This window comes from Thunnus albacares, chromosome 11, assembly GCF_914725855.1.
Source record: "Thunnus albacares chromosome 11, fThuAlb1.1, whole genome shotgun sequence".
Taxonomy (NCBI): Eukaryota; Metazoa; Chordata; class Actinopteri; order Scombriformes; family Scombridae; genus Thunnus; species Thunnus albacares.
Genome location: NC_058116.1, coordinates 18,520,012 through 18,543,419, shown reverse-complemented (window position 1 = coordinate 18,543,419; position 23,408 = coordinate 18,520,012). Strand labels below are relative to the sequence as shown.

General features: G+C 39.6%; 1 protein-coding gene and 1 long non-coding RNA gene across 2 annotated transcripts in view; one reads left to right on the top strand and one right to left on the bottom strand.

Annotated features, from left to right (window-relative positions):
• Window positions 1-23,408, bottom strand: part of abca12 (ATP-binding cassette, sub-family A (ABC1), member 12) — a 69,855-nt gene that overhangs the window by 17,892 nt on the left and 28,555 nt on the right. The window contains exons 30-54 of the mRNA XM_044366490.1: window positions 22,876-23,075; window positions 22,320-22,396; window positions 21,571-21,701; window positions 19,983-20,153; window positions 17,512-17,676; window positions 17,139-17,334; window positions 16,509-16,648; window positions 15,747-15,866; window positions 15,492-15,582; window positions 14,888-15,067; window positions 13,816-14,143; window positions 12,778-12,892; window positions 12,056-12,385; window positions 11,218-11,287; window positions 10,980-11,114; window positions 9,201-9,362; window positions 8,786-8,969; window positions 8,027-8,245; window positions 7,041-7,237; window positions 5,793-5,950; window positions 4,365-4,598; window positions 3,992-4,136; window positions 3,375-3,621; window positions 1,211-1,300; window positions 143-230 (exon numbers count right to left, since the gene is read on the bottom strand). Of these exons, the coding sequence (XP_044222425.1) occupies window positions 143-230; window positions 1,211-1,300; window positions 3,375-3,621; window positions 3,992-4,136; window positions 4,365-4,598; window positions 5,793-5,950; window positions 7,041-7,237; window positions 8,027-8,245; window positions 8,786-8,969; window positions 9,201-9,362; window positions 10,980-11,114; window positions 11,218-11,287; window positions 12,056-12,385; window positions 12,778-12,892; window positions 13,816-14,143; window positions 14,888-15,067; window positions 15,492-15,582; window positions 15,747-15,866; window positions 16,509-16,648; window positions 17,139-17,334; window positions 17,512-17,676; window positions 19,983-20,153; window positions 21,571-21,701; window positions 22,320-22,396; window positions 22,876-23,075 (4,173 nt within the window). The remainder of the gene's footprint in view (window positions 1-142; window positions 231-1,210; window positions 1,301-3,374; window positions 3,622-3,991; window positions 4,137-4,364; window positions 4,599-5,792; window positions 5,951-7,040; window positions 7,238-8,026; window positions 8,246-8,785; window positions 8,970-9,200; window positions 9,363-10,979; window positions 11,115-11,217; window positions 11,288-12,055; window positions 12,386-12,777; window positions 12,893-13,815; window positions 14,144-14,887; window positions 15,068-15,491; window positions 15,583-15,746; window positions 15,867-16,508; window positions 16,649-17,138; window positions 17,335-17,511; window positions 17,677-19,982; window positions 20,154-21,570; window positions 21,702-22,319; window positions 22,397-22,875; window positions 23,076-23,408) is intronic.
• On the top strand, window positions 9,304-11,382 carry LOC122992636. Its single transcript, XR_006406084.1, has 2 exons — window positions 9,304-9,393; window positions 10,967-11,382. It is a non-coding gene; the product is annotated as an uncharacterized LOC122992636 (long non-coding RNA).

Here is a 23,408-nt window from a genome sequence, read left to right as displayed (position 1 = left end):
ATATGGAACAGAGAAACATATCACACGTGCTCATGAATGTGAGCACAGAAAAACACGTACTGTACATGAGAACACGAAAATTCACTCACTCATACACACACATACACACACACACAAAGTCTTCTTGGTGACCCAGTCTCACCTGTTCCTGACGGGTACATTTACAGGCAGTAAATGCTTTGGAGCTTTTCCCGCTGGAACTCCATTTGTTTGTGCTTCTTGAGCAGACCCTTGAAAAGAAAAACATTCACAAAGTGAAATAGTGGCTCAGTGAAATGATGGGAGTCTGCAGTGCGTGATAATGCCACAAGACTATCCCTAGACACACCCCACAACACATCTTAAAACTGAGTTGATATGATGGCCTGAATAAAGGGCAAAATCTGCAACCATTCATACAGTGCTGTAGCTCCGAGCTTACATGAAGATCAGGTCCTGAATATTTCTCTGATATCAGTTCAGAACAGTTCTCAGTTCTCTGTAATATCATATTGTGAGAAATTTGTGCTTGTGTGGGTCGATGTTCAACTCCCCCACATGTTGCTGTCTGCCAAGTGCTTACAGAGACAATTTGTGCAGATTGAAAAGATTGTAGCAATACATGTCATTGCACACTCGCACACTTAAATGCATTACCTTAGACATAAGTTAGTCAACAACAATGGCTCATGGAGGGAAATCAAGAGACCATATATATATTTTGGTTTATATAATGTAACCTATCATGAGCAGAGCATGCAGTCTCTTTTGCACCACATGAACTCTCACTCTCTTTTTGGGGCAGGGAGTTTTAACATGCCTCTGAGGTCTGGTTCATGAGTGCCAACATTGATTTCAGTGCCTATAAGGGGAAAATCTCCCCCGTAAACATTAGGTGTTTATGGAATACAAATGATGCTCTAACATTGCAAGAGTCCTGCTGCAGGCTTTCAGCCACATGCGTTGAGCTAAGCAGCAGGAAAATAGAGAGGAAGGATGTGAGAGACCAGAGAAAGAGAACAGCAGGAATTGGAAAGAGGCAGACTAGTAAAATGAAACAAGGTGAGGGAGGAGGCGTGTAAAGAATGACAATGGGAGAAATATGAAAATACTGTATGTGCGGAAAAGAATGGAATACATATAGGCACTGAGCCTGGGCGCCCAGAGTATCACTGACAAATTTATCATTTTCAGAAAACAATAAGTTGGTATTTGAGGTGTGATTACGTACTGGTTACTGGACTTGTCGAGGCAGTTGTTATCGATCCCCGGGAATGACATCATGGTGTCCGTCAGCCGGCTGGAGTTTGGATTCTTGTCACTGTGAAGAAAGAAAACAAGAAGTCTGCCTTACTGCCTTTACTCAAAGGAAAAGAAACACAGAAATTGGATGACTTACAGCATAATTACCGTAATAACAAACAGATTTTTTTTCAGTTATTACAAATGTTTTTGAATCAATCTTGGCATTTGTGGCTTTGTGAATAATTAGAATTCAAGGTTGGCCTTTATCACGGTTGTCTCAGTAGACAGGACGGATTAAGAGTAATTTATTGACTAACAACATTGGGAATAAAATAACCACAGGGAGCCTTATCAGTGATTCTAATAAAACATCCTTACTGTGAGGAGCTGGACTGATTATACTCCAATTTATTTATTTATTTATTTGACATTTTAGGTGGATTTCTTTCATTCAAACCTTGTCCTACCTTTAAACACACACAAACACTGAAAATCAAACATTAAACAGACGCTACATTTGATCAATTCATACAGACAAGTGAGAAAACACAAGTATCTGAGAAGATTCATAAAAAAGTGATACTCTAGTGTTGCGATCAATAGTTACAATACAAGAGGACTGAAACATATTTGACTCTCAGCTACTCACAGTGCTCTCAGCACCGCCCGCCCCCAACCCTAACACTGCTCTAAAAATAAATAAATATCATTTTCCAAACTCTTTTCTATATCAAGCTAAAGAGGAGCGAGGAGAGCGCCCACACGGTCTTTGATATAGATTGGCACCTCAGCATTTTCTCCCTTGCTACATACTCCCTTGATCAAACAACAGCACTCCTCAAGAATGAAGACATCTCGCAATCTCCTGACACTCTTAATCTCACTCACTTTGATCTTGTATCTCAGCCGTCTTCATCACAATCATCTCTTCCCCTCACATTCTCCCTCGCCCCCATCTCCTTAAGGTCCGTCTGCCCTTCAACAAACTACAGCTTCACATTCATTTAATAATAAGTACGACATGTCATCCCCCACATATGATGTGGGAACCTCCTGGGCCAATCAAGCGATGAGATGCATCAAAGATTCATCTAAATCAGACGTGTTGCACTTAGCACTTTCATGTTTTCAATTTGGGGACTACTCATTGGTCCAACAACCCATTATTCTGAAACCCCTATAGTTCGAAAAATGCCAAATTGGACCGAAAGCCCATAGTCCGATGGCCGTTATCCTGAAAACAAAAGCCCACTACTCCAAAGTCCTGTTGCTGTGAAAATACACACTCTGGAGATGGAGTTCAGTGACTCCCGTCCTTACTACTTTCCAGACTCCATTAACATATTGCTCACTTTAACAGATAACGTATAAATCATAACATAAATCATAATGTATGACTTTGTCTGACTCCTAAAGAAAGACTTTTCATTTTGTCTGATATTTAATTTTAACAGCTCTTCTGTGAACTAAGTTAAACTAAAGTAAGATATGAAATGTTACTGTTTCATTCTGACATTCGAAACACCACTAGTCAGCACATCCATGCACTTTTTGTAACGTGTGATTTCATTAAATCAGAGTACTGCTTTGTGAAACATGACGGCGAATTCATCCGAAGAACTAAGTGAATTGTAAAAATATGTTTGATAAGTTAATTTACGTTTTAAATGATTGACGACGAGGCAAATAAAGTTCAACTTTAATGGAGCCAAGCTTATTGGTAAATATCTACTCCCTCTAAAAGAAAATTTATGATTTCTTACGACTCATAAATAGACAATAACTAATTCGACAAACATTTAACATAAGTCGGTATTAATTTTAGCTCCATGTAAAGTGAATAAATTTGATGTTTCCCAGATAATGCTCATCTGCCTTAACGACGTAGTTCACACATTTTTATAACTGCTGATTTATTGAATCGGAGTTCCACTGAGTGAAACATGATGCCGAATTGAATTGAAATGCCACCTGGGTCTCAGTGACATTGATCTCACCTTGCCATATGAACAAATAAACGAGCAAAACTGTAGAGTTCAATCAAACTGCTCCAAACATGCTCGGTGTAAAAGCACCCTGATTAACCCTGTTTACCTCTGTGTACTCCCTTCCCTCCGCTCCCTTGTATTACATTTGCCAAGAAGACTGACCTGAAGAAAGAGTAGCTTGGTCCGATGTTGTAGAGTGCAGGGCTGAGCTCCAACTCAGGATAGTCCCGCAGGTTGTTCTTGATGGAACCCAGGCCCATCGCAAACACAACGAACAGAACAGGAAGCAGGATCTGGGAGATCAGGCCTTTCCAGTCTCTACGGCTGTGGTGGAACCTCTTGATCAGTATGGCTGTCATCTGCTGCCAGGCCAGGGCCATGCCGCGCACCGTGGACGAACCTGTGAGCTCTAGAATACATGAAAAGTGCCACAGCATTGAGTCAGTTTCCTACTAATTCACTTACTTCTTTACTCTTCTACTTTCCTGTCTGCTTTTTCTCTCTAAGGCGCACAGAGCTAAAGGTTAATCGGCACATTGTATCACAAAAGATGGCAGCGCAATCCATCAAAATAGGTGTTCCAATTGGCAAAGTTGTAAAGTTGGCTCAGTAAGTATTGCAGATTAAATTTGAAAATTGAAAATCTAAAATAATGAACCAGGGCAAAAAAAAATTTAAAAATAATGGATGTGAATGTGTGCAGGTGACAGAGCAAAAGACGAAAGGAAAGAGGGGAAACAACAAAACAAGGAACGTGAGTTAAAAGTGATTAGACGTACTGATCTGGTCACCGAAGCTGGAGATGCTCCCATTGGGGTCGGTAGGGAAGCTGTCGATGGATGCAGTGTCAGACACTGTTTCTGAGATTGACAGAGGTCCATCCTCATCCCCAGCTCCTGTGTTTCCTGTCAAGTGGAGGAACACCTGCAGAGACAAAAAAAAAACATTAACATCTGCGTATGTCAGACAGCGTACCGGTATAATTGCATGGCTTGTAATTATGCTTATATATATAAATATGAGCAAGTACAGCTCCTCTGTTTTACACAGTGAATTTAATGCACCTCAGCAGTTGTCTCAGCAGTTTTTGTTTTCTCCACTATGACTGCTCTGTAACCCAGAGTTTTTGTGTGTGGGTGTGTGTGAGCATACCTCCTCTAGGGTGGTATCAGAGATGCCATAGCCCCCGAGCTGGAGGGAATCCAGGTTGGCGTCAAGCGCAGTCATGAGGGAGCGGTATGAGGAGGCGTTGGATGAGGTGAACGGGGGCAGTGAATAGACCAAGTCGCCCCCCTGGGCCTCCTTGAGTCGCGCCTCAGGTACATGGGCTTGGACAAAGGACTTCAGTTCAGCATTGTCAAGTGGCTCGGATTCTAGGTTCTGCACCTGAGATAGAAACAGAGAAATAAAAGATGACTCATTTTACTTTCAAGATTACAAGATTACTTTCTTAGACAGGCTTGTTGGCACTGAGGACAACTAATAAATTGCTGCCAGTGGCTTAAAATTATTTTTTTAATCTCTCTTTTTTGTGTCTGTGATCTTTATCCCCTGCTGGTATATAGACTCTGGTAATATGTTAGTTCACTAGGATTATCCACCCACTTTTGGAAGCAAGACCCTTGGTTATAAAATGTTGTTGCTGTTTTTCATTAACGCATTGTCTAAATAAGGTACTAAGTCATGTGACTGAATTATTAAGGATGAGAGAAACTTAGGAAACTGGCAACACATTTTGATTGACACAGCTAAGGGTTTCTACCTTGAGGTTCTTCATATAACTGAGCACTAACATAAGAGAAAGCTCGTGATAAAGCTTGAAACATATCTAACAATTTTACACATTTAACTCATTAAGGATATTGTAGTTTTACACTTACAATCTTAACAATTACTAATCAAGAAAACAAAAATGCTAACAGGCAGGATAAAAATATAATAACTTGCTATATTAGGAAAGCAGCTGAACATCCAGTATGCTGTAAAAAGTACAAACCAGTTTGCAGCAGTCAGCCGAGCGTCATTATTTTTCAGTTTTTCAATATATCTGATACCAATCACACTGTTATATATTGTGTGCAAAGCTAGTGTCCAGTGCGGAGGAGATAAGGATTCATTTACTCATGAACGGGGCAGCTCTTCCATAATAATCTTACCACCATAAACATTTATAATTTATGCTGGCTGAGCATTTTCCAAGATGCATCATTGTTAGAGGGAAAGCCTGGGTAAACAGCATCACAGATATGCTGTTACTTTGTCACTCTTAAGATAACGAATGTGGCCTTGAATCATTGAGCATGCACTTATGCTAAAATGCTAACATGGAACAAATGACTGCTGGAGATACATGGACGCTTTTTGCGTCTACATTCTCATTTAGTGACGACAGCAGCCTGGTCGTCCACAAACATGATTCATTTCTTGTATGGATATGAAGAAAAATCTCTTACAGTAAAAAGGAATAAAGATTTTAACAATAATTTTGTGTGGTGGTAAAAACAGTCAATAACACAGTCTGACTGCTGTTAAAGCGCTTTAGTAAAACATGGTGACTGGGTGACCCTCGAGTATAAATACCTTCTTGGTGAGAGTGAGTTTGTAGCCTTGACCCAGCTTGTCTTTCAGGTAGAAGGGGGATCCACAGCATTTTAATCCTCCTTTCTCCAAGAAGGCTATGCGGTCGCTCAGAACTTCAGCTTCATCCAGGTGGTGGGTGGACATGATGATAGTGCGTTCTGGAAGGACATACAAAAATGTCCATTATTTATGCATTGATATACTATTAGTGTATGTATTATTATACTATTCAATAAGCCATAACTATAACTCAAATTGAAGCTAAAGGGATTTGTGTGAATATTAAAGTATCTATCACTCCTAAATCCTTTGATTTGATGTCAGTGAATCATACTCGGTAAGCTTATGTTTACCAGCAAAGCTAGTCTGTGGTGCTTTGTAGTAGTTTCAGAGCTTTGAGAATGTTGAAAGAACAACATGGGAGGAATATTTAGATGTACTATGGCAAAATTATTCTAGGTTTTCATTATTTTCCTTTCCTTGGGAGTACATTTAGGCATACAGATTCTCAACAACACACATGCAAACAAACAACCAAAAAAAACAAGACATCACAAAGACAAAGTCACACACAAGTGGCAGGCACATACAAATCAGAGAAACAGGCGCTCAAGCAGCGAGCGGTGCAGAAAGTTTATCTTGAAATAGATTCCCCCCGGCACCAGATTCTCACATTCTATACATCTGAGACACAGCCAATTACACAGGATATTTTCCACATCTACAATTGTATGACGTTTAGCAATCACCTCGCCATTACTCCAGATGTGGCTATTCTGTGAGAGCATAAAGAAAAAATACCTCTGGATTTATTTTAGATTAATTATATACTGAAAAGTCGGAAGCCCTACAGGGTCAGCTCTAAGCTCACTCCTCTTTCCTGCTTTTTTTCCTTTGTTCCCTCTTAGGAAGTAGTAAAGGGAATGCATTTTAAGAAGAAAAACATGAAATAGATGTGTTTTATGTATATGTGATGTATATGTGTTAGACTGATAATAAGAAAAGAAAAACACTGTAACACTGAATTGATTATAATGTTAAAATCTGAAAGGATGTTTCATACATACATGTACACGACTTCTTGTCGTTATTAATAGTGGTAGCAGTAGTGGTAACAATAGTGCTAATATAAGTAGTACTAGCTGTAGCTTGGGGTTCAATGGAAAGTTTGTGACCTCAAATTAACGGGAATGCTTTTTAAGTATTGCTGTACGTTGTGTACTGTGGGTGTGTGTGTGCGAGACTCACGTTTTTTATGCTGGATAACAATGTCCCAGATGTTGCGCCTGGAGCAGGGATCGACTCCTGTGGTGGGTTCATCCAGAACCACCATGCGGGAGCCCCCTATGAAGGCGATGGAGATTGACAGCTTGCGCTTCATGCCACCCGACAGGGTGCCCACCCGCTTGTGCCTGTGAGGATACATGTCTGTCTCCTCTAGGATCCTGGTTGGGGGGGATCGATGAAAAGCATTTAACATGGAGCTCATGCTAAACATACTTTTTCTATGCATTACAACCCGGCTTCTGAGTAATATTTCCATCAGTTCCATCAGTTACCCGGCAGGGGTTTCTTAAGTGGTACAGTTTCTTGCCTTTAGGTACATGTTCATTATTGCTTCTCTTGTCACGCAGAAACCCTCCAGAAATAGTTTCATGATGCAACCGGGGGTTCAACCCATAACTTAATGATGCCACAGAATAACGATTTTTCTCATACTTTCTCCCCTAAGCTTGAAACAGGGAAAAAGATGTTCCTAAAAATTATCATATAGCAGTAGCACAGTAGCATTCTCAGACTGCACTTAGTGGTCTTAAAAGTATCTTATGTATTTCACAGCTCTGAAGATTTGGGGGGTGGAGGGGTGAGGGGGAGTTCAGGAATAACAGGTCTAACAATTATTTTGTCCGAACCACAAAGCAAGTGTAGCCATAAAATCTGTTTGACTACAACCATATCTTAACTTGACTTGAACTTTTTTAATTTCCCCTGTGTAACCACTGATGTCACTAGTGTTGAGTACTGGCTGCTGTTCACTGTTAAACTCTCATAACCCCTACCCATATTTCTTTTTTATTGAAGGAACATGCCATCGACTGAGCTAAGTATATCATTCCATTATGTCTTTAAAAAAAAGGTTGTCAAACATATCAAATGGCATCATGAAGAACCCCTGACATCATCGTCAAGACAGGGTGCATTATGCTGTCTGCACTGGATGATTGGTCACTTACGTTCGGACTTGCTCATGCAGTTCCCTGTTTGACCAGTGCGGGGCCTTGATCAGGCCGTACAGCAGCAGGTGCTCTTTGGTGGTCATGTGGTCAAAGAGGACATCATATTGCATGCAGACACCCAGCTCCCTGCGAACGTCGTCAATGTTAGTCTGCATGTCTCTGCCGTACACCTCGATAGTGCCGGATGACGGGGCGAAGAGGCCAGTCAGGAGAGACCTAGGCACAGAGCAAAATCATTTATCAGGTAAGTGATAATACTGGGTTGATAGATACATAAATGTACATAAATAAATAGTGACTAAAAGTTTTTTAGTGACTATTATTTTTTATTTTTGATACTTTTGATCACCAGCACATTCCTCTTAAATGATTATTTGTGGTCCGGGGAATATTATATGACATCACCTCTTGGTTTTGGTTGATTTTCAACATTGTTAAATCTTATTCTGCTGCTGTACTCATTGCACGTTGCTCTGGATAAGAGCATCAGAGAAATGAGTCACATTTAAAATGTAAATGTAAGTGCTCCAGTTGATGAAGACTCGTCAGGCTAATCTCTAACATGGTGCATTTGCTGTGCCAGATTTGGACAATACAATCTCCCTGTCAGCAGCAGATCCTTGAGATGATTAAAGGGAGGCACAAATCAAATTTAAAACACACAGCATACAGTATATGAATGGTCAAAATGCATTTGTATGCATCCTAAAACATGCTGATACAGTGAAAAAGGATAGCGTTTGTGCTAAAACATACATGGTGGTGGTCTTGCCAGCTCCATTGTGACCAAGCAGTGAGGTGACATGGCCCTCGTAGAAGGAAACATTAAGGTTTTCAATGGCTACTCGGTCGCCATAGATCTTAGTGAGACCGTGGAGGGCAACGCCTTCTGAGAGCTCTGAGAAATCCTCACCTGCCTGGCAGGAAAGAGTGTTCTTGCCTGAGAGAAACATGGAAACAAAGGCAACCAGTAAATCAAACTTACAGGGGACTGGAATTAAATGAAAAGGAAGAAATATAAATGTGGTTAGGTGCTGGGGTTAGAAAAAAATGACAGACCATGAAAGGAAAGATATTGTGTTCTTACTTCAAAACACAACACCGGAGGAGAAGCACTGCTTATTGTTATCTGCTGATGGGTAGTACAATGTTTTGGGTTTTTTTTCTGTACCTTTTCCTTTGTCGCCAGGGAAGACAGGCTGGTTTTTATGCATGATGTTGGTGAAGAGGCGTCCTTTGCCTCCCTTACTCTGTGACTTAAAGCAGCAGCACAGGTCCATCCAAAAGGAGGCTTTGAAGGGGAAGTACCACGGTGCTGGGATGCCATATTTTCCTGATGGACAAAAAAGAACCAAAGATCTCACGTGAGTCTTATTTATTTATTGGGACCATGTACAGCTTTAAAAATAACTGTTACCATTTGATGTATTGTACCAGAGTTATCTTATAGCTAATTTTCAGCTGCAATCCCTTCAGCAGTCACAATTTAAAAAAAACATACAGCAGAACAATAACAAACAGTACAAAGCAAAAAACACACAGGACACATAATACAAAATACAAGCTACATGCTCATGACACTATTTCGAGACAAGTTTAGCAAGCAATGCATAAATGGCTATATTTGCTTCATCTAGGGGTAACAGTGTACACTTATTGCAGGCACTACGGGTATTGCACTCTGCTTACTGCAGTAACTGAAGCAATGATTTCAGCAATGCTGATATTTTATGCTAATGCTAATATTTCCATTTAAGGATCAGTTCATATTTAAGCCTATCTTCATACAATACTCGCATGCCCATATGTGCATTTAAAGGGTTGCTGTAATTGCTCCTCTTGTCCATACTGGCTGCAAAAAGATTCCATCTTCAGGCAATTTCAATGTAAGTGATGGGGAACAAAGTTCAGTCTGTTCTGTGCAAATGCTCTGTATAGATACCAACTTGATTTGTCTAAGTCCACTAAAGCCTTGAAGGGGAACTCTGTCGATTTTACACATCAAAGAATGTACTTTGAAGTACTACTGCATGTGAAAGATGTTGTATAAAGCCCTTTGTAGCTCCAGAGCTGTACAACAAATTGCCACAAGTTGGGGTTGGAACTGAAGACTATAAGTTTAAAAATGAAAAAAATCTGGGGGTGCTACATTAACTGCTAGTAGTATAACACACCTGAATCTGTACAGTCGAATGAATCCAGCCAATTGCATTGTGGGTAATGTAGTCAATGTGTTAAAATTTGCATTGGCTGAACTTTAGAATGCATTTTTGCACAAGAAAGGACTGTGGAATTTGCCTCTGCTTAACTGAAATTGCTTTAAGAAGGGATCTCTTTGTGGCCAGTATGGACAGAATAAACAGTTACATTATTACAATTATGAACAATAAACTCTTGTCAAAGAACACTGAGTACATTGTTAGACTAATAATATTTGACAAAGTAGAGGTAATCTTTACAAACCCTGCCAGATGTCCTAAAATGGTCACAGAACACAACCTGACTAGCTTGATGAATGAGGTCTATTTTGCTGTTAACACATTCATCTGTACAGCAGATTTGAGTCAACAAAAAACACATTTTGCCTCTGCAAGTGCTAAGAAGGGCTACTAACCCACAGCCAATAAAGCTCAAATCAACAGACCATCAGGACTAACTGGATGGAAATCAAGAAAAGCAAATCTGTGTTCACCTTGACCATGTTTTGGAAGTAGGCTGAGCCTGATCTCCCTTTTCTGCTCAAAGCACAGAATAATGGGGATGTGTATTCTGATTTGGCCATTAGAGCTGTAGGACAACTTTGCCCAACAAAATGGCTCAACCCAGGAAATAGAAGTGCCTTTATATATATCTTGACATATTATTGTTATCAGGACTTTTGGACACCTAGACTTTGAATCAATGTGCTTTAGTTTTGTAAGTCTTTTTGATTTTCAGTGCTACGGTTTACCTGGGAAGACCATACGGATGTAACCCCCGACGATGAAGTAGAGCATGGAGTCGATGAGCATCAGCCAGCACAGCCAACCAAACGAGGCTGTGTCTCCAGCCATGGGCGAGGTGTATGAGTTGCTCCACTGAATTCCTGAAGAAGTCAACAGAGGAAATGTTTTATTTTGCCTCCCATTTACTCAATTGTCTTTTATGTCAAAGAGATCTTCTTTTATGCTAGTCAGACACTCTAGTACCTTCTCCTTGGGACTCGTAGCGAGAGATATATTGACTGGCGTAACTGAAACAGGTCGGGGAAAATAAACTCTGCGGGAAAAAGAGAATCAAATTGGACAGGATACCAAAACAGAAGCAATAACAAAAAAAAGAAATACAAACAAATAAACAGTAGCCTCTTTTTTCCGCCATGCCTTTCTGTAATTTCTGTAATTTGACCACTCTATGGTATGAAGTGATATACTTCAAAAGCCTTTCCTGACATGACATGAATCATTTCGATCAAGGTGAGGCTTTAGATGAGTGGGATGAAGTTATGTTAAATAAAAGAATGAATTGTCTGACCTCAAATTAATGATCATTAGATGTCAAGCACAAAAAATTGTTGTAAGTTCAGAAAATGTAAATGTACAGAATTTATGTCAGCATAAGAAGGTAGTAGAGCTGCAAACAGAAAGACATGCAAACTGTCTGTTTACCTCCACTACATCCCTATTACTTATTCATGTGAAAATGAAGAATAATAATACAACCTTATAGTAGAAAACAAAGGCAAAGGCTGCTGTTTATTCAGACATTTTCATAAAGGAACTGGAATCTTTTGAGGCTGCGCTAATATATTTTGAATCATAATGTCAGTAAAAAGTTGTTTTCTAAGATGAATAGAGTAAATAACATTTTGAAGTAAAATGAAACGACATTATATCTCCTACTTCATTCCTCATCTAATTCAGCTCCAAGCATCTTCTCGAGCAAATTATATTATTTGCTGTTTTAAGTTATTACACATATCATAGTACACACAAGCTAGTTTGATATACATGACTAATGATAAGAGGAGGTTCAGAGGTGTCTCACCAGGCCGCTCTTCTGAGCCAAGGTGAGATTGGTCTCCAGGGCCATGACCACGATGAAGGGGAAAAAGCAGAGGATGTAAAGGAGGCTGCCACTGAGGCCGGCGATGTAGGTCTTGTCAAAGAAGGAGCTGACCAGGTAACTGAAGGCCAGGACGCTCAAGCTGTAGTCACAGAGGTACAAGAAAAGGAGGAAGCCATCGCTGTGTGAGAGGATGCCGCCGTACTTCAGCACCAGTGTGAGGATGATGACGGTTAACACCAGGTAAATGGCACACTCCAGGAACCAGGCGAAGAAGTGACTGAGTGGGTTGACTCCCATCATCTTCATGTACTGTGGGACGAGAGAGAATAAAAATAAATGAAAAAAAAAAAATACGGAAATGTCAATTAAAAACAAAGGCAGTTTCTGTGCTTTCATGCCACTGGTGTTGAAATGTTTAGAGTAACAAAGATTTGAAAGTAAAAACAACAAAACCTGGAAGTAAGTGGGAAGGAAAAGTCATTTTAACACTTGTGGTTGTGTTCAAAAGTCAGTCAAAACACTGTCAACTGTTCAGAAGTAATTTTGTATTTGTCACTCAGCCATAAAAACAACCAAAAACAGAATGTGAGTGTCTCTATTTTTGGAAAGACAAAAAAAAAAGGAATGGGCACTATCTCCCGAAGTCTGTGTTTAATGCGAAAGTACATGTATATTTATATGCATATATAAATAAAAATTACCTCATGCAGCCTCAGCTCTCTCTCGTGAACCAGTTTCTTCACAAAATCAGCCACGAACAGAACCCAGGCAATCATCAGCATGAGTGGGAAGACAAAAGAGATGGCCTCCAGGTACCTGGGGAATACAGAGATGTCAACCGTCAATCAAATGTTTAGAAAACCTAACATCCAATCACTGTCAACAACAGCAGATGAACAGGCCTATAATTCAGTTACTGGCATGACAAGGACACAGAGTTGCAGAGCAGAAGAGCAATATTCAAGAGGGAGATTTTTGACAGCCATGTTCTGATCCTTGTATTATTTACGCAAAATAAATGGCTCTATATATATTTTCTTTGCCCTTATAATATCTGGAGCCTGATACAAAGGTGTGTGCTGTTTTTCATACTACACAACCGTATTTCACGGCTATCACGTCAGGAATTGTGTTGCTGTGTAATAAATCAGAAGGACGGAGAGGCGAGGATCACCATATCTCTTAGTAGGTCTGAAGGCAGCCAGCCAGAGACAGTGGCCCGCTGGTGCTTCTGAGATGAGATATCAGCACTGTCTTAAGAAGCACTCCAGGGCAAGCACAAACATAGCCATTACATTCAAGCATGATTTATTGGAAACAATGTAGTCTATCGATGCACAAGTTAATGCCAGACCCGTGTTGGACTGGATATACACTACAGAGATGAGTGGTGTTCTTTATAGATGGTTATTAGAGACCTGAAAGCTGTTTGAGTGGTTGAGTGTATATGTGCACAGACTTCAAAATTGAACGCACAATAATAGTGAATATTCATGGACATGGTGCCGAGCCAATTATCATGAGAAAGGCTCCTGTGAGTGACTACTTACTGACATTCCCAAGTGGCAAATGAATAATGAGAGAGCATGCATTATTCCACATCAATGCCTGTACGTCCCCTCAGAGACACTGTGTATGCTTTCACGTTTCTGTGCATGCATCCATACGGGAGCATGTTCATACTGCATGTGTATGTGCTTGTGTGTGTAAGCATCCTTGTGTACAATGAGGGCACTCACTCATCTCGGAGATGGCATGGATAGGGGAAGGGCTGAAGCTGGACAGCTGCGTCTGTGGCTCTCTGTCCAGTCTGGGTCTCAATGATAGCCCGTTCAATGTTCTCCTGCAGGTACACAAAGCCCCGGTTGTAGCGCAGCGTCTGCCTTGCTGAGATGTGTGAATCCTTCACAAAGTAGGGGTCCCGGACCCGGTCAGTGCGCATGACGTTGTCCATATGCATGCGGATGGTGTAGCTGACTTTGGGAGGCAGGGAGGACGTGGGGGAGGAGGACCTGGCCTGACGCTTCCTGGATGACTCCTCATCTTTGGGAAGCTTGAAGATGACACCTTTAAAACAGATTGCACCATCTCACTGCAAATATTTTGAACTGAAGTACGACATTCAAACATCAGACTAGCTCTTTATAAGTTCCATGCCCTAGATAAACTGTTGCCCAGAGTCAGAACTCCCAAAAGTGTCCTCATCTAAACTCATTATGAAAAGACAAGACACCTTTAGAGGAAACGCTGTAGATTAAAAAATGTAAATGAGTATATGTTTGATAAGGTGCTTAATAAACCTTTGAAGCTGCCAGCCTCTGTCATGAGCTAGGCTTACACACATAAAACCTTGGTGTTATTTTACTCATAAACCCTAACACAATCCAGTATTCATTTTAGGCACAATTCCAGAAAAAGTAGAAAATTACTGCACAGTGACAGGCAGTGTTTTCTTTTGTCTGGCTGCTTGCAAAACTGGGCTGGAGATTTCTGTTTTGTGGAAAACCCCAGTGAGTAATCTATTGAACTACACCTTATTATAAAGGGGAAGATTAATCAATACCATAAATCTTTTTTAAGTAGTTACAATATATAATGTGGCGTAGGTTTAGGCAAAGCAACAGCATTTTGAATAGGACAGTGGTTCAAGCGAATGAAAGTGACATACACATAGTTTAGCTGTCAAAAAACACAAAATTAGCATCTACATAAGCACATTATAAACTACTGTAGGTTTTGGATGCATATTGCCTTGCTGACTTGATTGACTTTTACCATAAAGCTGGTCAATTATACCCAATATTTACTCACTTGCATAGAGATTACGGTTCTTGGCGAGGTCCTGAGCCTCAGTGTTGAGCTGGTCAGCTGTGTCGTAGCCACGGTAGCGGTCAAATTTGATACAGGAGGAGAGATTCACCATCAGGGTGGACAAGGTGGTGATCTGATTCAGCACATGTTTGTTCTTCTCCAGCATCTCTGTCACGTTAGCTTTGGCAAACAAATGGAAAAAAAAATTACTGGCAGTGCAAATGCAAAGCAAGGTTTTAAATTGCTCTGATTGCCATATTTAAGTGATGATATTTGTTGTGTCTGCTCCGTGTCAAGCTCAGTTATGTTATATGTTAACTGAGATGAAAATGCGGTCTGACAATACAAGGTAATCCAATTAAATACCTGCATGTCAAAGTCAGACCTTGTGGGAAACATGACTGACATGCATAATCACATTAAGGAGAGACACCATAAATTATATGAAATTTGTTGAAATGAGCGTAATGCTGCCTGTAAACCTAAGACACAGTGCTATTTTTTGATAGCGTGGATATTTTACAGGCAAAATGTGAGGGAGGAATATATAGGTAAGCCTGGTATCTTCTGCTTACAAAAGTAAGACCTTCAAATGCTCACTCACAGAAGCTGCTGAGCGTCTCCTTCATACTGCCGACATTGATGTCTGTCTGCATCTCAATGAAATTCTTCACAAAGGCGTTGCCGAGAGAATTCTGGGATGAGGGGAGAGAGAGCGGGAGAGACGATGCACAACAATCAAGACTCAGCTGCTGCAACTCGTCAAAGACCACTGCAAAGTTTATCTGCAGATTGTCAAACAACAGCGAGCCAGCTAGAATAATCAGATATACAGAAAAACATTTCTGAGTTTTCATACCTGCAGCATTGGCAAAGTGTGGCTGAGTATGTCGGCGGACTTTATGATGTAGCTGGAGGATTCAATCCAGTTCTCGGAGTACTTCCTCAGATTTGCAAACTCCTGCAAGGTGCTATTGGCCTGTGCAAGGACAGGACAAGGACAAGAGAATGTGAAATGAAATGGCTGGGTATCAGCAAGATTTCATTACCTGCAGTGTTTGTGTTTGTGTGTGTGTGTGTGTGTGTGTGTGGCTGCTTGAGTCTGTGAAGGTCGCAGTATACTAAAAACGTCAAACTTGCTGAAAATAGAGCCACAGTAGAAGGTGGTAGTGCATACAAGTATGTGTACACCTCCTGCATCTTTGTATTTCTTGTTTATCACAGTTGGGGGCGCATGAAGACAGAAGAAGTATGTATAACCTAGAAAAGCTAGAAATAAAAACGACAGACTATGTTAAGGAGCAGCTAACAAGCTGAGGAGCTGACCCTGTGTTTTTTGGGTTTTTTTCTAGTGCAGGGTTTAGAAACACAGGGAAATTCATTTGAAAAGAAAGTGAAGTTGCCACAACACAAGCTCAATCACCATCATTTCCACAAACTGTGTGAATAAATCCTTGAACCAGGTCAGCCAGCAAACCTTTGTAATCCAGTCAGTCACCAATATGCTACTTTAGTTATTAAACTTAAAAACCTAAAATTGGTTTTCATAAAATACACTACAACTTTGAGAGTGTGTGTGGGAGGAGTAGAGGGCATAATCTATACTGAATTTACAGTATACCTTCTCCATTATACCCCTGGTGATGGGTGTGTCAGGGGTGTAGAGGATTTCCCCCATCAGCATTGGTTTGAGGAAAGCCCAGGCGATGGCTCCTCCTGTGGTATTGACCATGTCCAGATACATGTTCATACAAAAGGGACCTACAAATGGACAGAAAGCAGGAGATCCATAAGACACACAGTATTCACAAGGATGCAATGTTACATTTGTCCAACATAGGAATGGGGTATTTTTTGTTAAAATGTTTAGACATTTTGAGGATTATTTTTGAGCTTAGAGGATAAGGCTGGTGTTATTTGATATGTTTTGTAACAAATCTCATGAAAACCAAAACCAGGAGGTTGCAGGACGTTGTAGGTGGGATTGACTCAAAATGAACTACATGGTCATCGTAATGAAGGAATACTGATTTTAATAGTTTTTGGACAACAATTAAGAAGGATCAGTTCATTGTTGGGTTTACTGTTTTCATGGGATTTGTTAACTGTGAGAATAACATTGAATATTGCCACCTTTGCCCTTTAAAGCTGCATTAGGAAATACCAAATACATATGTGCTAAAAATGGTAATTGCACTGATGATAAAATTCAGTATATAAGAGCCCAAAATCTGTCCCTCTCTCAACATACTGGCATTTCGAGGAATCTTGAACCTATCAATCATCTCCTCCCTCTGGCAGTTGTCGGGGAAGGAAGAGTTTGAGTCCGATTTGATGGGAAGTTTGGAGATCCCAAACAGAGCCAGGATACCATTACTGCACAGCGCTCGAGAGAGGGTGACGAATGTAGCTCGGCTAGAGATGCTGGCCCTCTGTCCTCTCGCCATCTGGGTAAAAACAGATGTCAAATTTAATGTTGTGTATGCAGCCGAGTATAATCACAAGAACATTATTGAGAACTGATGCATTTGAAATCATTATTTTTAGCTCGGTGTAAGTTTATTGGTCACACAAACAAAGAAACACTCATGAATAAGCACTGTACAGTAGTAAAGATTACACACTTGGCTGAATTCATTGTTGGCTGCCAGGTTGAGGTCTTTCATGGAGAGCAGGTAGCTTTGCAGCTGTTGAATGGCAGGAAGCATCTTGTTCATCGTGTTGGTTATTATGTTAGCCATCTCGAGCATGACTCCCACCAGGTTCTGCATGTCTTCAGAAAGCACCATCTGAAAGAAAGAGCCCATTATTCACACTTGTTTCTATAGTTTAATGTTTCTCAGTATGACTATTCTCTTTCTTCTGTAGTCTTGAAATTTAAATTCAACAAGGGAAACTGACATATAAATATTTTATGTTTCACAAGAACGGATTTCTTAGTCCTGCAGATTTTTTTTTTTACAGCTAGATAGGTTGTGTGTGCAGCAACCTGCAAAATGCTCTTTCAAACTAAAAATTAATTTGAATGAAAGTGATTAAATAGTGAAGGCCATTCCCCAAAATGAATAATCCTCTCTTAAGAATATCTCAAGTTTCATTCCATCTGAAAGTCAAATTTTTCTCATTTTTATTGCAACAGCTGTCACTCTTGTCCTCTCTGTCGTTTGCCTTTTTTTTCTTTTCTTTTTTTTTTTGTTTCTCTCAGTCTAGACAATAGTCAGTAGTTTGGTTGTATTTGTCAAGGCAACAAGACAAAACAAAGCAAGTAGTATTAGCTGATGTTTCAGGCAGCCACAAATATATTTTAGCCAACGACTTTAGAGGCTATTATTTATAGCCAATCTTTGTTATAATTTTCAGTTTTTATTTTAACAGGAAACATTTTTTTAGTGTAGAGGCTCAACGATGTTGTTCAGGGTCAATGACACATGTTCACATTACTCTCCCATAAAAGTCAAGCAGCCAAAGATGTCTTTTCAACATAGTGGTGCTGTCACTGAGATCTGCAACCATATCAGTCTCAGTTATCCATGGCCTGAAACTACAAACTGCCTTATTTTTTTTATCGGTACCAGGTAGTCAGAAAGTAAAAAGTTCTGTGAAACTGTGTCCATGGCAAATTATAACTTCTGTAATTAGTAACACACAAATTAAAAAAAAACATTCATCTCAACGTGCCAGTGTTGAGATACTAAATACTGTAGCAAGCTTTTACAAAGTACAGTTTCTCAAGTGTTTTGTCTTTTGTCTCCTCTCCACTTGTAGACATTTGTCAGTGGAATAAGTAAACCTGCATTAACTTATTTTTTTGCCCACTTGGGGGCAGCAGAAACATGCTGTAAACACAACATTGACATATTATCACTGTATAGATGATAAGGTGAATCTGTTGGCAATCAGTTGCTTATTTACACATCATACCAGCAGACAAGGAGCAACATTAGCATTCATTCCTGTTTTAGGCCACCTAGAGAATGCAAGTCTAATATCCAATCTCCTTCTAGCTCTGGTTTGGCTTCCACCAGCTCCTGAGGGAAATATCAGGCCTCTTTAGTAAGCAAATGCTGCATTAGTTAGTTGCTAACTTTGTCTGTCTCTTGTTTGGTGCTATGAAGGTAGCGTGCACTGGGTTTATCAGTGTTTTTACACTGAAAACTGGCTGAGAGCAGTGAGTGAAGTTGCAGGCTGTAAAACCAAAACAATGATCTGAAAGACTCTGTAGAGCTGAGGGGAACTGCAGAGTCAGATGATGAATCTCTATGGGTTAATCACTACAAGCTACACCTTTGACATTACATGTAGTTATTTTTATCCATTGTTAACATAAAACTATTAATTAGAAAAGCTTTAAATGCAACTAAATTAATTAATCAATCAGCAATTAAGTGTTTCAGATTTAGTTCCAGTGCTGCCTGCAAACTAGAGGTATGTATGTACATCTAGTAGTGATGGAATTTTGATTAGAAACAAAAGGCAAAAATAAGGACAACGAATAAAATTAAAAAGCAGGAAGAAAATAACTGAAACTACCTTTTTATGGTCACACAGAGAAAATGTTGCACTTCAAATAGAAAAGGAGTCTATTAAAGAAACTTGTTTGTATGTTTTTTTTAAAAAAAAGTAGTAGGCTATTACGTGTATCTATTGTAGGTAACTAGATTGCTCTACACCTTGTTAAGTCTCACGTTCAAATATGAATTTGAATTATTTGGGATGGACAGTGTTTGTTTTGGTAGATCAAGTGGAAGAACATCAGTTATAAAATAAATTATTTAAAATGTGTTAGCTTTGTCTAGTGAACAAATATTGTACTATGCAAAAGCATTTTTCTCTGCCTTACATGTTCCTCAATGTCCTCAAACAAACACAATGTAGTATCAAACATGCTTTGTAACTTCCCAACAGAAATGAATTATTTCTGTCATTCCTTTCTTTTCTGTCCATTCACCCATTACAGAGGAACATGCAATCACAAAATTCACACATTTTCTGGTCTTTTTAGAAAATTACAAGGGAAAAAAATCATGAACAGCTGAAGAAAGTCAACTATGGTCTTTTTCTCTTGACAAAAGACTCAATCTGAATTCAGCCTTACTCTGTAGATGAGTTTTTCCGTGTTCAGATGGTAAGCCATCAGCAGTGAAAAGGTGTACCACTGCTGGACAGACATGGAGCAGAAGGTCCTGAAGATGACCACATCTGTCTGAGTCATGTTCACAGCTGCTGTGGAGTCGCAGTGACGCAGGTTGACGAACCACGATAGGATCTGTTCCAAAAGCATTAAGAAAGTTATGGAAACACAAACAGGCATAAACATGATCTAAACCATTTTATCGTATTCACATCATTGATACCAGTACCCCACTTTGTTCACCTGAGGCTTCATAAGGTAAATAGGCTTCCAAATCTTGTGCTAGTGCAGCATTTTGTACCCTGGTGAGTGTAATTTCTCTTCCATTTAGTGAAAACAACATGTGGTATGTTAGGGACAGATCAGTCTTACTGCTTTAAATGCTTGGCAAGAATTGTGAGCAGTCAAACATGCATGCTGAGATTGAGAAAATTTGTGATGATAAAACAGAGACAGGAAAAATGCCACCTCAGTTTAACTGTTCTTGAAGCTGGCAATCACAGAAATGTGTTTGTTCCAATTCAAGGGACATTCATGAGTCACATATAGAAGCTACAACCACATCCAATATTGTTACTATAATCACCTGTATTGTTTGAAGACAATAACTTGTTACCATCAGCTGACAAACTCTATTTAAGTGATTTTCTCTGCAACATAATATGTGATGTACTAGCAAAGCTTTTCAGAACATAGCGTTGTATTCCACAAAATCATGTCTGCTGTAGTGAAATGGAGGACCATGTATGGTGACCACTGTGTGATTTTAATTGGACTTGCAATTCCATATCCATTGTAAAGACAGCATCTTAATTTTCTTTAGCCTAATTGATATTGTATTAAATAAGACAAGCTGGCTTTACAAAATGCAGCTTTTGTGCTATTAGCTGAAGGTTAAAGGGTTATCCTACAATGAAAATGAAATTTCATTTTAGTTGCACCATGTGACACTTGCCTTCGGCAAAGTATATAGGCCTAATGAAAAAACAATACAATTACGCAAGCAGACATAATATGCTTGTTGATAAAGGGAACTGCAGAAATATGTTGGAGATATGAGGGTGTAGAGGTACTTGTCCTAAAAAGAGTAATGTAATGTGAGCATTACAATATGTCTTCAAATTCAGAGAGGTAGTAACTAAAGAATAGGTTCACAATTTTTCAAGTCTGTCTTACAACAATAGTCAGGTGCCCATATAAACATTGCTGTAATCATTCGTCCTGTTCATACTGACCATTAGTCAAATCAAGTTAATATCTGACTAATTTGGACGACTGAAGCTTCATATTAGCTTAAAATATACTTTTAAATACATTTTTGCACAAAACAAGGATTGCAGATTTTGTCCCCCATCACTTATATTGTAAGTGCATTATGAAAGGATCTTCTAATGGTCAGTATGAACAGGAGGAATGATTACAGCAAGAAAAACGTGTCAAGGTTTGTTTGGGCACCGGACTATTATTTGGAAAATTGTGAACCTATCCTTTAAATATTCACTTGTTTACTTGTACTGTATGTGGATTCATACTGAGGATGTTCCCGATTCACCTGTAAGTTGTTGTTTGGTAGTGCCGTCTCCATCAGCAGTGTGAGAACAGTTGGATCAAAATCCATGTGCTTCTGAACATCCAGAACGAAGGCTGTTTTATTCCTCAGCAACTCACCGACCGTCACCACTCCTGGTAAATAAAGTGGTATACAGTAAGTGTTAAAAATAGAACCAGTATATTCTATGGTGAATGCTATACAAAAACAACCTGTAACATGTTGTAGTCATTCAATGAATTCTTCAAGTAGGTTATAAATAAATTCTTAAGCTAGTACTGTATGCCATGTTTTCTGCTATTGAATGGGTGCAATGGCTACCTTAGGGTGTGTTCATATGTAGCTTTATTACCAACACCCGTTTTGTCTTATATTAAATAATCAAGCAGCAAGCAAAGTGGTGGCCTTAGATACAAATGAGCAACAAGTGAGCTGAAATGAGCAGTCTGTTGTTATGGAAACAGAGTTTGTGATCTGCTTTTAAAACATTACCCTTTTAAAACAAAAATGCCATGTCACCACAGCTTTAAATCAGGGGGTTGGACGGTTCAATACTGACTTTTGCATAATAAACTACATTCACTGAGTCATATAAGAAAACAACAAAATCAGCAACAAGGGGTACAATCTGTGTTGAGCAAATATCAAAAATTAAGGGAATATCTGTTGGGTGTACATTAAAATTGGTGTAAGAATGTATAATATGATATTGTGAAATACAGAGACTGTTGTGATATAGAGAAATGTCTCACCTGGAGAGGTGATGTTAATGTTGAGATAGCTCAGGCTGCTGGTGTTCAAGCCCAAACCTTGAGTAAACATAGAAGTCCTATAATCCCATGCACACACACACACACACACACACACACACACACACACACACACACACACACACACACACACATACACACAGAAACATAGACACAAAGAGAAAAATTCCCTTTCATCAAGGAATAGAAAAGTATTTTTGTAGAGGAAACTTCATTTCAATAAAATAAATTGCTGCCAGGCCTCCTGCAGGCTAAATGGGCTGAAACTCAGTTAAACCAACAGTAGAAGACATATACTGGCCCCAAACGACGGCAAGAGATAAGTGTCTGATTTTGTGGACTTCAATAGCCTCAAATCCTGTGAGGTGAGCTCTGCCCCGACCATGCTGTGATACTATTTAGCAAATTATACCAAAGGGATAAGTGAGATAAAGATATAGACAATGGTGAGAGCAGCTTTCTCTGAACCAAGTGCCCCTCACTGCTGTGAAAACCCTTAAAAGAAAAACATCTGAGAAAGATGAAAACAACACTGTACCAGTTTGTCTTCACATCATAGGTGCTGGGGTCTCCGATGATGGTCTGGAAGACGGCATCAATCAGAGTGGTCGTGTTCATCATCAGACTCTGCAACAGGAGCTGGAAGCTGGGTAGAAAAGTGCCACACAGCTGACCCGGCTCCAGGGAGAGGGCTGACATCAGCACACGCACAGTCTCCGTATTCTCCAAGGTGCACACCTAGAACAATTCAGTCAACAAATCAGTCACACCATAATGAGTTTTTGGCCAAGTCTCTTGATCAAGCACATGCAACAGAGATTGGTTGGTTGGTTATGAATTGCCACCCACTGTAGCATGGGAATATTTTACTTTAGGGTTCATTTGACGACTTTAAGGTTAAAGAACGGCAATACAAATAAAAGAATTTGATCAAACTGAGTTTTACTGTCTGTGATTCTGTCTTTTAGGCTTTAGACCCTGACAGCATTAGCATTGTGTTGTATATGCTCTGCAGTATAACAAGAAACTTCCACCAAATTTCTAATTATAACTGCACTTATTAAAACATGT